At 36.6% G+C, this 16,918-nt stretch overlaps 1 protein-coding gene across 1 annotated transcript; it reads left to right on the top strand.

Moving 5' to 3' along the window:
• Positions 1-7,125: 7,125 nt before the first annotated feature.
• Positions 7,126-10,911, top strand: nhp2 (NHP2 ribonucleoprotein homolog (yeast)). The gene is made up of 4 exons (XM_022192244.2): positions 7,126-7,421; positions 8,707-8,776; positions 10,032-10,137; positions 10,354-10,911. The coding sequence occupies exons 1-4, from the start codon at positions 7,262-7,264 to the stop codon at positions 10,477-10,479; spliced, it is 462 nt and encodes a 153-aa protein (XP_022047936.1). The 5' UTR covers positions 7,126-7,261; the 3' UTR covers positions 10,480-10,911.
• Positions 10,912-16,918: the final 6,007 nt, after the last annotated feature.

Below are 16,918 nucleotides of genomic sequence, written 5' to 3'. Positions count from 1 at the left end.
TTAATTTAAAAAAAACACATTCTGAAGGTGACCATGTCTGGTCTCCTAGGAACCTGGGGTCGATTACACATCCAACAAGGCGGGGACCGCGCACAAGGGTTAAATGTGAGCATGTGAAAATAATAATCACTCACCCTCCCTTAATCCACTTTAAATAAACTGCTCAGGGTGATAATATACAGCATTTACAGTGCAACATTTCAGTCTCTGGGTCTGCAGCTTGAACAGCTCTGTCAGTCTGTGACCTCCTTCATTCTTCATAAGATTCAGCTAAATCACTGACCATCAGTCTAACCCGTCATCCTGAGCCACAGATGGAGATATGAAATTCAGATCTGTGCCTGTTGCTCCCCCTGGTGGTCATATTTAAGAACTGTTGGCAGTCACCTCCATTGAACTCCTGATTTAAATTTACATACTTTTATTGTGAGCCAGTGATGGAAGAAGTACTCACTGAAGTAACACCAGGAATACTACAAATGAAGTCACTGTAGAAAGCCAGACACTTAATCAAAAGTATAAGATGAAAAATATATGACTGTGAATAAGAATTCACCTGCTTAAAAGTGACACATAGTTACTAAAATAAAGATCACGTGACTGCAGTATAAATACACCTGTATCTAGAAGGTCCATTCACTGGTGGATCAGTAATCCTGGTTATAAACATACCCTGAAGACAAATTAACATCCCAAACAGCTTCATGTAGAGGTTATTGAAACGCTAAAGTCAGAGAATGGATGTAAGGAAATTTCCAGGTCACGTGTGTGTGTGAGAGAGAGAGTTGATTTAGAGCACTAAAGTATAGTGTACCTGTAATTGATGTAACTGTGTGTATCATAGATGATGTTAACCATGTAATTGGTATTATGCATTTGTTAGCCCATCCAACAAATTTTACCACCAGCCGCCACTGTATATTACACTGTACAGTTTCAATTTCTTTAAACAATGCACATACACCATTTCATGATTATACTTTTCCTACTTATGTTTATATTTTTAGGACAAGTTTTTCTACTGTACCATAAGCGATTTCCAGTCAGGAATTTTTTTTTAAAAAAAGTAGTATTTCTCAAGGTTTCGTCAAATGAAAAGTGTTTCCCTGTACCATGAAATTCTTTCTTTGCTAACTACAAGGAATGCCAAACAATAGTACAAAATAGATTTAAAAAATTAAATAAAATATTAATAAAGCAAATAAATGTTGACTCTGACATTGACAGTTTTAAAAAAAAAATCTGCTTTTATTCCTGAAATTCAATTTTTGCTTTTTTATACACCACCCCTGAAATATTTTTGTGTTTATCTTTTTAATAAAATCCTATTTGGCGTGCTTTTGTTTTGAAGGCTGCCCTCACAGCCTGCAGCTTCCTGTTGCGGCAGTACTTTTTTTCTGAGCTGTGTGTTTTTGTTTTTTTTTTGCTTTTTTAAAATGATTTACTCTTTGCAATAATACACTGACAGGTGGGATTAATCTGGATTTATTTGTGTGTGATTTGATTTTTTAAATTGTGGTTAACATTTTTCTGGGAAATGATCTATTTTTCTCTCATTCCGGATTAGGATTATTATGAAAATTCAAAAATTGTGAGTTATTTAAGCTCCAAAACGGCAAAAAAAAAACCAAACTCAAAAACAAGTTACATTGAAAGATACTTTCTTCCCTTCGGTTCTCAGCAGGATATGGTTTGATCTAAAGGTGGTTATATTCTGTATTTATTTTATTTTTGCCTTAGAGTACTCTGGCATGTCTGAAAAATATAAAAAAAAAAGTTTGATTAAAGCTCCTCTGTGTGCTTCATTTTGTTTGGTGTTTCTTTGTTTGTTTGTTTGTGATAAACGCACCTATGTAAAGAAATACAAATACCTAGAAATAAATTAACATGCCCCCCCACCATCACCTTTTTTTAAAAGTTATTTTTCACAATAAATAAAGACTTAATTATTACGAGTCATTCCATGAAATCGGTGCCTTTTGCGTCCCCAAGAAGTAATCAGTCATAAAATTATGATAACAACAAATTAATATTTCATTTAAAAATATAACATTACCCTGTCTTCTCTCCTTAATATAACATCAAATTAAAGTCAATGAAATTTTATTTTAACTCATTTTAATTACTTTCATGCTGATGAGGGTGAGGTTTTCGGCCTGTCCCTCACTGTTATTGTTGTATGTGTACAGGACTTTTCATTTGTAAAGTGTAGGCAAAATGTTAAAATTTTTACATTTACATGTAGTTTAAAGTATGATCTTATTGTAAAACAGTGTTTTTGGTAATAATATATATTAATCATTATAAATTACCAATTTATCGGCGTCCCTGATTTCGTGTCAACCCTGTTACCCTAACTAAAAAACCCTATAAAAATAATGGTACATTCCAGATTTGACAGGATTTAAAGGAGGTTGCATCATTTCGGAACCAGGATGCTAACAGCTCATTGACAAGTAAGTTTCTCTCATCTCTGATTTGGTATTTTGAAGTTTTTTCAAGGTTTAACCAGGGGGGACAAGCATACAATGTCAATCCTGTTACCAGTTTTTAACATATAAACATAATCAATTTTCTATTTTACAAAATATAATCAATATCTACAAGTAATTATCTTTCAAAGTACATAGCTTGCACTTTAACTAGCATTTATTTTAGCTAGCTACAAGCAAATTGGCTTAAAATGGTCAACCCTGTTACTGTCAACCCTGTTACCTTTCCACAGTAACAGGATTTGACATGTGAGTAACAGGGATGACATAGAATAGTGTTTACCCTCGTTGTACTGTCTTTAAATGTTAGCCTTATAAAATGAAAACATTTTTAGGTCATCATGTGAGCATTATTGCGCTATATTCACATCATTTAGTAAGGTTCAGTGTTCACTGTTCCCATGCTCCTACGGGTAACCTATTTAATGTAAGGTAGTCATTTTTCAGAAGTCATTGTGTTATTACTGTCTTTTTACTGTGTTGTGTGATTGTATATTTACACTATAATACACTTTTACAGATGTAAGTAGTATGCCACTGAGTGCAACAGAGAAGCAAAGGCGCTACCGAGCTCGCAGAGATGCAGATCCTGAAAGAAGGGCAAACTACCTTAAATGGGAGCAGAAAAAATGGGAGCAAGACAAGGAGCAGGGGAAGAGAAAAGGCATACATGAGTGCAGCAAGAGAGAGCAGAGGTCCCAGAGAAGAAAATGGAGAGTAGCCCAGGCAAAGAGCAGGGCAACAAAAAAGGCAGCATCACTAGCCATCAACAGTTTGCCCTCACCTCCAGTGAGCCCAGAATCACAACAGTCAGATTCACAAGAAGCACGTCCGTCAAGGTTAGAATTAATAAAACAAATAAGTCCAGTATTTTTTGTGTCAGATAACTTACACCAGCCACTAAGAATTGCTACACTCATCGCCATTCATTACATTCTGGTAAGCAAAGGCCTGTCACATGCAAATTAAGTACATAATAAGCCTAAGGCATGATATGCAAACAGTTTCAATAGTGGAATTTAACCTATGCATTCCAGGTGAGTCTGAGTGGTAACTGATGTTTTTTTTATGTTTTAGACAACGTGAAGAGGGGAGAAAACGTTCAAAAAGACACAGGAAAAAAATGAATGTATATCTGAAGCACCTGGAAAGAGAGCTGCAAAAAGAACGGAAACAGAAAGAGAAATTCAAGAAGAGATACCAGCGGCATTTGAAGAAAACACTGTCCCCTATGTCCAAGGTGAAACGCGACCTGCGATCCTTGCCCAAAGTTGTTAGAAAACGTATGCTTTTTCACACTGCCCTTACTAATGATCTCAGTAACCGGTATCACAATGCCAAAGGTGAAAAAGAGAGACAAATGATTACCAAAATATGCGCTGGGGGAAAGATAGTACAGAAGTACAAGCTCCGAAAGTTTGCAAAGATGTTTTTTGGGTTCTCAAAAAAAAGGTGGTAGCATTCTGATAAAGACCCCCACACATTCACACGAAAAAGAACCACTAGAACAGCTGATGCTCTTAAAAGCTGTGTGAGGCTGTTCTTTGAGCGGGATGATGTCAGTCGCCTGACAACCGGTAGGAAGCAGACAAAGACACAGAGCAAGCTTAAAAAGCAAAAACGATTCCTAATGGACACAATGAGAAATATTCATCGAAAATTTTTGGCAGAATACCCAAACAGAGTAATTTCTTACTCTCTATTTTGTCAGCTGCGTCCTTTTTGGGTGGTCAATCCAACTCTGTCGGAGAGAGAGAGAGACTTGTTTATGTAAGATTCATGACAACTTAGGCTTTATTGAAAACAAGCTCTACCACCTGAAGCTGCTGACACACTGCAATATTGAGGAGTTGGTAGAAGAGGATGTGCAACTCCAGGAAAAGGGAGTGTATGTATAGTCAGTGCGAAAGGTGTAACCTGAACAGTTTTCCAGTTACTGCACCTTACAACCCCACAAGCATGGTCTCTTACTCACAGTGGGTAACAGAGCAGATAAAGAAGCAAGAGAGTGGCAACACTGTGTCATTTAAAATGACAGTCAAAAAACAGATAGAGAGTACAATGGAAGACCTCATTGAGCTGTTCAATCAATAGCTGATAAAATTCAAGAGGCATCTTTTTAACATCAGGCAGCAATTTGCCTTCACCAGAGAACTGAAGAAAAAACTGTCTAGTCATGAGTACATAATACATGTGGACTTCTCAGAGAATTATGAATGTAAATATAGTTCTGAGATTCAGGCTGTCCATTTTGGTGCCTCACACCAACAAGCCACTCTACACACAGGTGTGTGTGCCATATGTAGGAGAAAATCCCACCCCTCTGTTTCAGCACAGTGACCTCATCCAAACAAAAGGGCCCAGTCGCAATTTGGGAACATCTCAGACCTGTGCTTAACTACATCAAACAGGAGTACCCAGGTGTGAAGGTGCTGGATTTCCTAAGCGATGGTCCCTGCACGCAGTACCAGCAGCATGGAAACTTTTACCTCTTCAGCAGAGAAATCTACGCAAGAGGTTTCACACAAGGGAAATGGAACTTCTTCGAGGCAAATCACGGAAAGGGTGCCCCTGATGGAGTAGGTGGAGCACTGAAGAGACAAGCAGATGACCTTGTCAGTAAAGGCCTTGACATACCAGATGCTAAGACTCTGTTTGAAGCACTGATGAGAAAAGAAACATCCATCAAGTTGTTCTACGTGGAGGAGGATATTGAGAAGGCAGTGCAGGCCATGCCTCAGAACATCCCACCGGTTCCCTCAACAATGCGCCTCCATCAGGTTGTCACACTGACAAAAGGTAGCCTGATCTGCCGTTATGCCAGCTGCATGTGTGCAACTCTGAAGCGGCTTGACTGTGAATGCCATAATTCCCAGGTCTTCAGTTTTCCCTGTGACCAAATTCCAATCCAACCAACTGAAGCTGACTGGACCAACCCAGAGGTTATCGGAAAGTGGTGTGTGGTCAGATATGACAGCGACCTCTACCCAGGAATTGTGATGGCAACAGATGAATCCTATGCCCAAGTGAAATGCATGCACCGCATAGGGGAAAATAGATTTTTTTGGCCTAACCGAGAGGATATTCTCTGGTATCTAACTGACGATATAGTTCGTTTCATCCCTGCCCCCCGGCCGGTCACTACCCGTCACGTGGAGATTCAGAGAGACATATGGTCGAATCTCAATGAGTGAAATTTTTCCTTTTCAAAAGTTAAAATGAGGCCTTGCACTTAAGTTTGTATGGCTGGCCTCAGTCTCTTAATTGATACAAACGTTTTATGTGGTTATGTACATTTTAAGCAAATTGCCTTTCATGAAATTTATATGGCTGTTCTCAGGTTCTTTTTAAAATAAAATGTTGTTATATGTTTAATACAATTTGTGTCTTTTCCTCATTGCCTCTGATGAAATTTGTATGACTGTTCTCAGGTTCTTTTTAAAATAAAACATTGTTATGTGTTTAATACAATTTTTAAGTGTCTTTTCCTCATTGCCTCTGATGAAATTTGTTGCCTCTTTCAAGGTGAAAATGAGAATTTTGAAAGTCTGCATGGTCCTGCTGTTCTGTCTGTGACAGGTTATGTCTCAAAAAAATTCTTCTTGGAAAACTTTTCAATAATGCATAGAACAACAATGATGAAAACATAGACTTAGACATTTTATGTGATTCACTAATACAACAATGCCAATCAATAACAAAATACTATAACTAGCTAGTACTTACTGACTTGGGAAGTAAAACATCATTTTGTGCAGTGTGTGTCCTGTTACTGTTACTCTTGTCAGCCCTGTTACCATAACATCAACCCTGTTGTTGTCCTTAATTTGATAAAAATGTAAAAAATGACAATTCAAATGGACTTTTAACCTTTACCATTATGATTTAATCTACATAATTTTTTAGATTGAGACATTTTTAAACATTTCTCTTCTTAAAAATATCATTTGTATGTTGAAACATGTGATTGCCATGCAAAATTATGGTGCATTTGATCATCTGAATGACAAATATCTAATTGGTGGAAAAAAAATCACAAATTACAATAATCTTAATGGAAACAGAGACTAAAGTACTCCTTATATGTATACCATATATTGCCAAGTTCTAATTAGAAATACTGTATATTTATAATTTTATGTCAGTAACAGGGTTGACAAGATTATGAAAACAGTAGGAGAAACACAGTTATAAAATATTAAATAACACAGCCTGAGATGGCACAATATAATTTCCTGTCATTTTAGACCTTCTGTGATTCCTGGCTACTTAAAAAATAAAAATTAAATATAGTTTAAATTTTACATTTTCAAAGTTGAAAAGGCACCGGTTTCGTGAAATGACTCTTACATGTATGTATATGTTTGTTTTTCAGGCTTTAGTTCATAGGAATGTTGTTTAATACTAATCTGATTCTGATTCTAAATCTGTTTAAATATATTTATTTAAACAATCTGAAACATTATCAAAATCTTTAATTTTTATTTCATCACAGTGCGGTCGATAATAGATGACATAAACCTTTATTGTTCATAAATTATATATTAGTTAAAAAGTAATTGTGTATTAACTGTTAGGTGTAGTTCCCCTCCGGGCCGCTAGGTCGGCGCTACCACGTCGCTGTTCTCCTGTTAAACTGCAGAAAAAGCGGCTCCAACACGTGTTCGTTTCCTCTCGGGCTGCATGTTGTGATCTGCTTGGGGGACTCAGAGCAGAAAGCAATCAAATAATTCAAATAATTACCGAGTGTCAGCGGTTAACAATCAGTCATGACGAAGGTGAAGAAGGAGAAGGGCGCTGCGGACGGAGAGGAGGCCGCCGGAGGGACCGAAAAGTCCTACCAGGAGCTGATAGCTCACCTCAACCCGATCTCTCAGCCGCTGGCCTCCAGAAAACTTAGCAAGAAGCTCTACAAATGCGTCAAGAAAGGTAAAAACGAGGGGAAAGTGCTACTAATAGCAAGAAACTTACTGATTCTTATGGTTTTGTAGGAGACTGCGAAACTCAGTTTAAAAATTGTCGACTTTAGCGATCTGTCCGCAGATGTTAGAATCGATAAAATGAGGCACTGAACAAAACGTTAGACCCTTCTGGTTATTTCGGCTTTTTAACTTCTCATTTAAATGTCCTCATTTTGCAATTTGACACCTATGTTCTGACATGAAGCAGCGCCTTTTCGTGTTACAAGTGACTGGGTTTTCTATTGTTTCTATGGAGACAGTGCCAAACTCGGTTTGAAAACGATTGATCTTAAAGATCTCTTGCCTGAAACAAACCTTGCAGTCAATGTAGGACATTAAATGAAACACTGTTTGAATTGTTTGACTTTTGTGATTAATTCGGCTTTTTAATTTATTATTTAAATGTTCATATTTTGTAATTTGATAAGTATTTTCTGCCAAAGGCAATGCTGTTTTTGTGCAACAAGTGACTGGGTTTCCTGCGGTTTCTTTGGAGACGGAGCCAAACTGGGTTTAAAATTCGTCCTTTTTTGAACCAAATATATTTTTTCGTGTACTTTGGTCTCTTTGCACATTATTTAGATATTACTCTTAGACTGGAAACTTTATCCATGCTCCATGATTCTGCCACCGCCATGCTTTGCTGTATGATGGTCACATTTTTGGTGATTTTTTATTTTTTTTTATCTTGTGGTTGATTATGGATTGATTAGACATTATTTACACATGACACCATGTGGTTTGGATGACTGGATGTATATATATTTTTTTGCAAATGTTATACATGCTCCATGATGTTGCCGCCTCCATGCCTCACTGTAGGGATGGTGTTTTGTTTTGTTTGCTTGTTTTTCTTAATATCTGCTACAAATTCTAAGAAATGTATTAGATATATACAGAAATGTATTCATAAAATGTCTTCTAAACTTTGTCAAAGTTGTTAAATCTAGTCTAAAATCGATTACATTTGTTTAGTATAAAATACATCTGGGGCGATGCTGTTGTAAAATGTTTTGAATGGATTTTCTTCAGGTTCAGAAGTAAAATTGTTTCATTTTCAATATTTTATAAGTTCTACGGGCTGCAGACCTTGTTTTTTTAGCTGTAGAAACATGCAGATGTTTGGATTAATTGTGTGTTGCTGCTGCATTTTGTATGAGGGAGAAGAAACTGAGACCTGGGTGTTGCAGATCATCTAAAAATGTCTTATTTCAGAATGGAGTCTGGTCTCATGGTGTTTTCTGTGATTCCAGCTGCCAAAGTGAAAAATATCCGGAGAGGAGTGAAAGAAGTTCAAAAGTTTATCAACAAAGGAGAGAAAGGGTAAGTCAGCTGCCATGTTTTCACTTCTTATTTCTCATTGAATTTTAAATAAATCGTTAAAGTTGGCGGAGCCAGGGGGCGTGGCTATACTTGATAGACGGCAACAGAAGCCTCTGCGGTAAAATGTGGCTGGGATAAGACAGTCTTCAGCCAATCCTGCCCCTAGTTGTTCTCCGGTCCAGCCTGTTTGATGACACTTTTTACGTCACTGGCTCCAAAAAATCCAAAACGGACACCACTAAGTAGCAAAATCCGGGCTTCATTTTGTCGGCGTTGAAACCACTGGGTAACGTCACGGTTAGTTCACGCCTGGTTGGGAACAGCCCATACGCCTGGCTACATCACTGTAGCTCAAACCGGCCTCCACCATACCCAGTGCCCGGAGACGTTGTTCATGTGATAGACGTGGCATGATGCTGTTCACTGGACTAACAATGGTGGCCTTTTTTGGGCCTTTATATAGGCCTTCAAAACCCATTCTCAAATTGTGCAGATACTCAGAGTATTGCTTGGTGTGTATTTGGTTCACTTTTGCAAAGTGACCAACCCATGTGCAATGAATCATGACAAAATGACAACTCATCATTATCTCAACTACCAGGGCACTAGATCATCAGTAAATCCACAATGAATAATTACAACCCCCTAAAAGTAGAATTCTGCGTACATTTCTACCTCAAAGTTTCTATTGACTGTCAGTATAGTTATTTGTGTTATCCATGCTCCATGATGCTGTCACCTCCATGCTCCACTATAGGGATGGTGATTTTTTTTTTTTTTCTGCTGTCTTTTTTCATTTTGCACCAGATATATTATTTGGTATACTTCGGTCTCATCACACATTATTTACGAATCACTTCTTACAGTGTTTTTTTTTTTTTTTTTTTTTGCAAACTTTGTACATGCTCCATGATGCTACCACCTCCATTCTTCGCTGTAGGGATGGTCATTTTTTGGTGATGTGCTGTCAATTGTTCACACCAAATGTATCTTATGGTATCTGATCACACATTATTTTCACATTACTCCACATAGTTTTGGGTGACTATGTATATTTTTTGCAAACGTTATCCATGCTCCATGATGCTGCCCCCAACATGCTTCATTGAGGGGATGCAATGTTACAATGGAGGTACAAAATGTTACACGTTTATCTTGATTTCATTTTATTTACACCACACCAAAACCTGCTTTGTAATGAGATGTGCAGTCTTGTAAACTGTTTATGGGTGTTTATTTGCTCGTGTCTCTGCAGCATCGTAGTGTTGGCAGGCGACACGCTGCCCATCGACGTCTACTGCCACCTGCCCATCATGTGTGAGGACAGAAACCTGCCGTACGCCTACGTCCCATCCAAAGTGGTGAGTCTACAGCCGCCATAGCTGCTAACAGAGCTCCTACACCGTATGGAACTAGATTTTAGTCATTCAGGTCTGAATAAGTTCTGGAAAAACGTATCCAGACATGCTGTCTGCTAAAGACTGATTTGTTTTGCATCTTAACATTTACATCTGTGTTTTGTTAGTGTCAGCTTTGATGAGCGGTTTTATTTGACTTTTATTTTGAAATGTGTTCAGGATCTGGGCTCGTCTGCCGGCTCCAAGCGTCCGACCTGCGTCATCCTCATCAAACCTCACGAGGAATATCAGGACGCATACCAGGAGTGTGTTGATGAGGTGTCCAGCCTGCCCAAGCCGCTCTGAACCGACCAATCAGATGGCAGCTCCGCCCTCATCGCCGTAAGGGAGCACAATGCTAACTGTTCCCACCTGATTCCAGTGTTTGTGCTAAGCTAAGCTAGGCTAATGACCTCCGGTGCGCTTATGTCGCACAAAGAAGAGCGACGCTTCACCGCTGGATAAGAACATTTGACCAAGAAGGTGTCGTGTTATTTTCTTATGAAACAAATCAAAGTAATAGTAATGTTGATATTAGAACAGAAGGTTTGTTTTTCTAAAGATCATTTTGAATTTGTTCAGTAAGTTTTTATTCTGGATTGAAGCAGATGTTGTTGTTTTTTTTTTATTAAATGTGTGAACAGACCTGATGTGTTTTTCTGTCAGTTCTCACTTCAAAGCAGCAATTTGTTTTTTGAGGAAATCCTTTTCTTTATAAAGCTTGAAGCTGATTCGCCATCGGTTCTCTGGGTTTAAATTTATATAATTTACTACAAAACTCAGACACATGTAAATTCAGTTTTAACGTTTTTTGCTAGCAGATCACTGACATTTGTTTGTAAATTAAATACATTGACTAAAAATTTATTTATCTGCCAAAAGTTATTTTTTTTATATCTGATCTAAACATTTGATTTAAATTTCTGCTAAAATTGATTGTATCGAATTAATAAATTCATTAAATATCTGCTCAACTTAGATTTTATTTCTTAATTTTCTGCTAAAATGCCTTTTAAAATTTGATATGAAAATTCATTTTACTTAAGGCTTTTTTAAAGTATGTATTTATCAAATATTAGCTAACATTTAATTCATTAAATATCTACTGGAATTGATTTATTAAATACCTCCAATAAATTCTTAAAAATTTATTGAATATCTGCTAAAATGTATTTCTTGAATATCTGTTTTGAGGTAAATGTGTATAAGTTAATGTCAGTAAATAATGCAAAAGTTGCAGATACTCAAGTTTAACACATTTTGGAAAAAGGTTTTTATATGGAAAACATGTTTTAGAATGTATTTAATTAATGCATTAATAAATAAAGCAAAAGAATATATCAATATCATTTTGTATGTAATAAAATAAATTATAAATAACATACATTTTTGCATTGCTTAAATTCATTTTATATATTAAATACCTGCTATATGTATTTATTAACTATTAGCAAAATTTTATTTATTTTTAAATAAATTTTATTTATTAATTTTAAGGCCCAAATTGTTCTGATAAATATCTACTAAAATATTGTGCGTAAAATAATGTGGTTGACTTCATTACATTTGTCAAATATATTCTAAACTTTATTAAATGTAGTAAATATATTTTATAAGGTATTTTAAACATTTTTATATTATAAAAAAGGAAAAAATCTGATATTTTTATAATAAAAGCTATTTATTAACCCGCTAAATTTCTTAAATAACTTCTAAAATGTATTTAATAAATACCCGTGAGAAATTATTAAATGTGTTAAATCCCTTCCAAATTTATTTACTGACATTAATGTATTTATTAAATATATTCTAAAATGTTATTAAAATATATTTTCCAAAATATGTTACATTTATTAAATATCGTTTTTTAATATTGAATATTTCCTGTCTTTTATTAATTTCTAGTTATTTAATTTATGTTCTAACATTTGTTAACTTCATTAAAATAAAATATATTTTAGAATATTTTTTAAAAATACTTGTTAAATATGTCTTTTTAAATATCTGCTAAGATATATTAAACCCAAAAAATATCTCCAGTTTATTCGTTTAATTAAAAATGTATTTTTTTTGTGAAATCTATTCAGCTGCTGTTTGGGTGCAGCTTAGTAAATATTTTTTCTATTTATCAGTCAGTTTGGAAATATTGATTTTGTTACTGCAGTTTGTGACTGTGGCCACACGGAGGCAGCAAAACATTAGATTGTTTAATCAGCAGCTGATCGACCATGTAATGTAAATATAAACTATTACAAAAACATTTATACACTAAAAAGAAAAACAGGACAAAAATATAAAGCAATAATGGCAACAAAAAATTAAAACACAAAAAATATGCTAAATAAATTATTCAAACTCAAAAACATAAAAAAAAATAATTCAGAAATGTCATACATCAAAATTAATTTTACATTCATTAAACAAGCAGCTAAAATACTTAAATAATTATTTGCTAAACTTTTAAGGTGTTGTCATTCCAACACATTTACATTACACACAAAGACTTACCCACTGATTAAGATGAAAGCAGAAATTTTCTACCTTTATGACTCTGATTCCCTTAAAGAATCACCATAATGCTTTTAATTTCTATAAAATCAGACTAATGGAGCTTTTCAGGAAACCTGGAGGACTTTAAAAAAAAAAACATCATGTTGTTTTTTTGAGTCAAAGTCCTTAAAGGAGTCTTTAGTTCTAAGGTTCTTGAGGATGTTTAAAATCCATCATTGAAAACTAACATTTGGAACCTCTGAAGGATTCAAATGTCATTTAAATCATCTAGAGGTTCCTGAAGATGTTTAAGGTTTCAAGATATCCTTCCAAGTTCCAAGTGATTTTCAACTACAGATTTTAATTGTCTTCGAGAACCTCTGAAGGATTTTAAACATCTTTAAGAACCTCCAGAGGTCCTTGAAGATGTTTAAAATCCTTCAAGACATCTTCTTGAAGATATGTAAAATCATTCAGAGGTTCTTGAAGACAATTTAAAAAGGCAATTAAAGTCTGTCAATCTGTCAATAATTCAAGACATCTTCAGGAACCTCCAGAGGTTCTTGATTATGTTTAAAATGCTTCTGAGGTTCTTGAAGACAATTAAAATCTGTCATTGAAAACCAACACTTGGAACCTCTGAACGATTTGATTTTAAACATCTTCAACAACCTTCAGATGTTCTTAAGATTCTTAAAATCCTTCAAGACATCCTTCTAAGTTCCAAGTGTTGGTTTTCAATTACAAATTTTAATTGTCTTCAAGAACCTCTGATGGATTTTAACATCTTCAAGAACCTCCAGAGGTTCTTGAACATTTTAAAATCTTCCAGACATCATCTTGAAGATGTTTAAAATCCTTCAGAGGTTCTTGAAGATAATTAAAGTCTGTCATTGAAAACTAACACTTGAAACCTCTAAACATCTTCAAGAGCCTCTGAATGTTCTTAAAGACGTTGAAAATCCTTCAAGAGCTTCCCAGTGTTAGTTTTCAATGAGTCCTTGAATGCGTCACGAGTTGGGATTTAGTGGCTCTGATTTGGACACTTGAGGGAATCCTGGAGCTGCTGGAAGAGGATTAAGAGCTGCTTCAGGTTCTGGCAGGAGTCCTGAAAGTGTTTTCAGAGGCTTTATGAACTGAAGCGAGACCCTGTTGGTGGACCTGAGACCCCTTTCAGAGAGTCTGAGCCCAGCGCTGGTTTGCGGTTGAACCGGTCGATGCTGCTGTGGAGGTTTTTAGGGGGAACTGATGCTCATGCGATTGATAAAAAGTGAGAACTGTCAGCAGCTGTTGGTTTACCCAGTCGGCCTGTTCAGACTCGCCTCCCTCCTCTGAGATGTTTATAAACTCCTGTCAACTCAGAGCTCGAGGCAACAGAAACTTTCCACTGCTGGGAGCCGCAGAGGGCAAACTGTAGCCAAGATCCTGTTTCTCAGAAGTTCTGCCAGGGTTCACGGCTCTCAGTTTTCAGTTTTGTCGGGTTCAGACTGTCGGGGTCACTGAGGGGTTTTTGGCGATCCTTTAGTGGGACACCTGAAGGTTTTTTTTTTTTTTTAAATTTCATACTCCTTTCTGTGACCTTTACAAGATTTCAGAACATGTAGTTGAAACAAAAGGAGGGTTTGAAGTTTGAAGTGCAGTTGACTTTTAGGATATTTCATCTTAAATCATCAATTTCGTATGTTGAAATTTGAGGCAGTTGGAACAATAACACCTCAGGAACTGTTAAAGACAAAAGCTTGAATTTTTTACTGTTGATTCTCATCATGCCATTGAGACCAAATGTCCAATATTTGGCAAGCAGATCAAATAATTACGGATTACTGTTCAGTGGAAATATGACAAAAAAACAACCATGAAAATTATGAAAATTTAAGCCTTCATAAGCTCATGTTAACAAAAAAAAATTTATAACGCTGATGTCCACTAGTGATATTTTGTGAACCACATGTAGCTGCATGTCACAGAAATATAAAACTGAACATACAGAATACTTTTTTATGTGGAATACTTGGTCACAAAAATGGGATAAAAAGGTTATTTAAAAGGTTGAATAACTGATTGAACAGATATGACAAGTTGTACCACAAAAAAAACAAATACTTTTTGATAGACTAATTCAGTCAGAGCAGAGTTCTGGAGTTTCAAACTGGTTCTCCAAATGTAGCTAAGAAAACAATATTTGAATTCAGGAATAGAATGTAGTTTTCAGTCATTTTGTACGTCAAGTTCTTGACAGCTGGAGTTTCAAAATGGTTCTCTCAGTTTTTTTTGTTTGTCATACTTCATCCTACCCATAATCAAAAATTACCTTATCTACTTCTCCAACACTGTAGATTAATAATAATAATTATAATAATAATACATTTTATTTATAGGTGCCTTTCAAGACACTCAAGGTCACCGTACAGAGGAAACAGAATAAAAACAGATTCAAATACAGATTCCTAATTAATGGCATGATGAGAAAAAGCAGTGAAGATTTCAGTCTTTGATCTTTAACAGTTTCTGAGATATTGTTGTTGAAACACCTTCAACTACAAATATCAGTTGTACAAATGACTTCAAGACCTAGAATCTCAAGGTTCTAGGGACAACTGAAGCAGTGTCAGGGGTTTCTCAGCAGGTATTGTACTTTTCAAAAAGTTTCTGGACTTCCTTGAACGGGTTCTGGTTGGTTTCAGGGGTCTGTTTAAGGTTATTTAAGGGTCCAATGGTCTCTGAGTTGTTTCTGGCAGGGTTACTAGGTTTCCTCTAGTTGTTCTGGCTGTCTTTCTGACCTGACTTTTAGGCTTAGCTTTGGATGTGTTTCAGATTTGGTTTCTGACTTGGTTTTGGGTTTTGGGCTGGTTTCTAACTTAGACTCTCAGTAATTTTACAGTAGACTGGTGATTTCGACTGGTTTTAGACTGGTGTTTTGGTTTCAGACTGGCTTCAAAGTCAGTCGAGACTGTTTTCAGTCTGGTTTCTAACTTGGTTTTAGACCAGTTTCTGATTTGGTTTCTAATGGTTTTCAGACTGGTTTGCAGAAGTGGTTTTAGACTGATGCCTTAGTTTCAGACTGGTTTCTAACTTAGTTTCTAACTTGTTTTCAGACTTGGTTTTGGACTAACTTCTGACTTGGTTTATGGATGTTTTCAAACTTTTGGACCTGGTTTTGGACTGACATGTGATTTGGTTTTGGGCTGGTTTCTGATCTGGTGTCTAATTTGGTTTCTGAGTGTTTCCAGACTGGTTTCTGACCTGGTTTTAGACTGGTGCCTTGGTTTCTATGATTGGTTTCTAACTGGGTTTTAAGTGGTTTCCAGCTGGGTTCTAACTTTGCTTTGGACTGGTTTCTGATTTGACTTCTAACTGATGTCTGACTTGGTTTTGAACTGGTTTCCTCAAGCTTTCTTGAAGTGGTTCTCACAGTCTAAGGGATTCTCTGGAGGTTTGAAAATCCATGGATCCTTGAGGAGATTCTAAGAGATCTGGGAGGTCAGTGGGTCTGTATGAAGGTTCGGCAGAACAAACTCTGCAGATTTTTATTTCTGCATAGTTTGTCCAGATGAGGCACCTTGATAGTCCTACCTGACGGCTGCTGGTTGCTGGGGGTTAAACTGGATCTGATGTGGTTTCACTTTAACGGACGCAGCGGGAAGCATACGGGTCGTCTTCATTACAGCTGTCAGGATACCAGCATGGTGAGGCGACCGCAGCCTCACCTCTAACTGTGCGAGAGGTTTTACTCCTGTTGTTGGGACAAAAAACCCTAGAACATAAATCACTGGACTGGGCTCAGGCTGAGGTTAGATTTAAGTTATATTAGGGTTGTTTTCTATTGCACTGCAGAAATTAAACAAGAGCAGAAACTTCCAGAAACTCGGTTTAGTGTCTGAGGCAGGTGAAACAGTCGCTCTGATTGGCTGCTTCTGTCTCAGGTGTGTTTTCTGCTGCAGGCTCAGCACACACACTTGGTCTGTGTGTGACGTTATGCAAATGTGATGCTGCCAGTCTTCAGCCGGCAGTTAGCGGGTCGACCACACACATCGCAGAGCTCTGTCAGTCTGCTGATGTGCCCTTGAGCCTCCTCACGCTGACGAGAGGAGGGTTAGTCAGCGCTGATCTGTACATTGAAGAGATCCACCTCTTCAGATCAGGACTAAGCTGTCCACCTACATCTGAAGGACAGCAGACATTTGACAACAGTGGACACATGTTGGACAGTAAACAAAACACCTTCAATGAAGTCCAGCTGCTTTTGTTCAGAAAC

The sequence above is a fragment of the Acanthochromis polyacanthus genome, chromosome 17 (genome assembly GCF_021347895.1).
Source record: "Acanthochromis polyacanthus isolate Apoly-LR-REF ecotype Palm Island chromosome 17, KAUST_Apoly_ChrSc, whole genome shotgun sequence".
NCBI lineage: Eukaryota > Metazoa > Chordata > Actinopteri > Pomacentridae > Acanthochromis > Acanthochromis polyacanthus.
Note: the sequence above shows the minus strand (reverse complement) of the source record. Positions and strands in the feature narration are given on the sequence as shown.

Coding starts and splice junctions, on each gene's coding strand:
- nhp2 (XM_022192244.2), top strand. CDS start 7,262: ATGACGAAGGTGAAGAAGGAGAAGGGCGCTGCGGACGGAGAGGAGGCC. Junction 7,422..8,706: donor CTACAAATGCGTCAAGAAAG/GTAAAAACGAGG, acceptor CTGTGATTCCAG/CTGCCAAAGTGAAAAATATC. Junction 10,138..10,353: donor CCTACGTCCCATCCAAAGTG/GTGAGTCTACAG, acceptor AAATGTGTTCAG/GATCTGGGCTCGTCTGCCGG.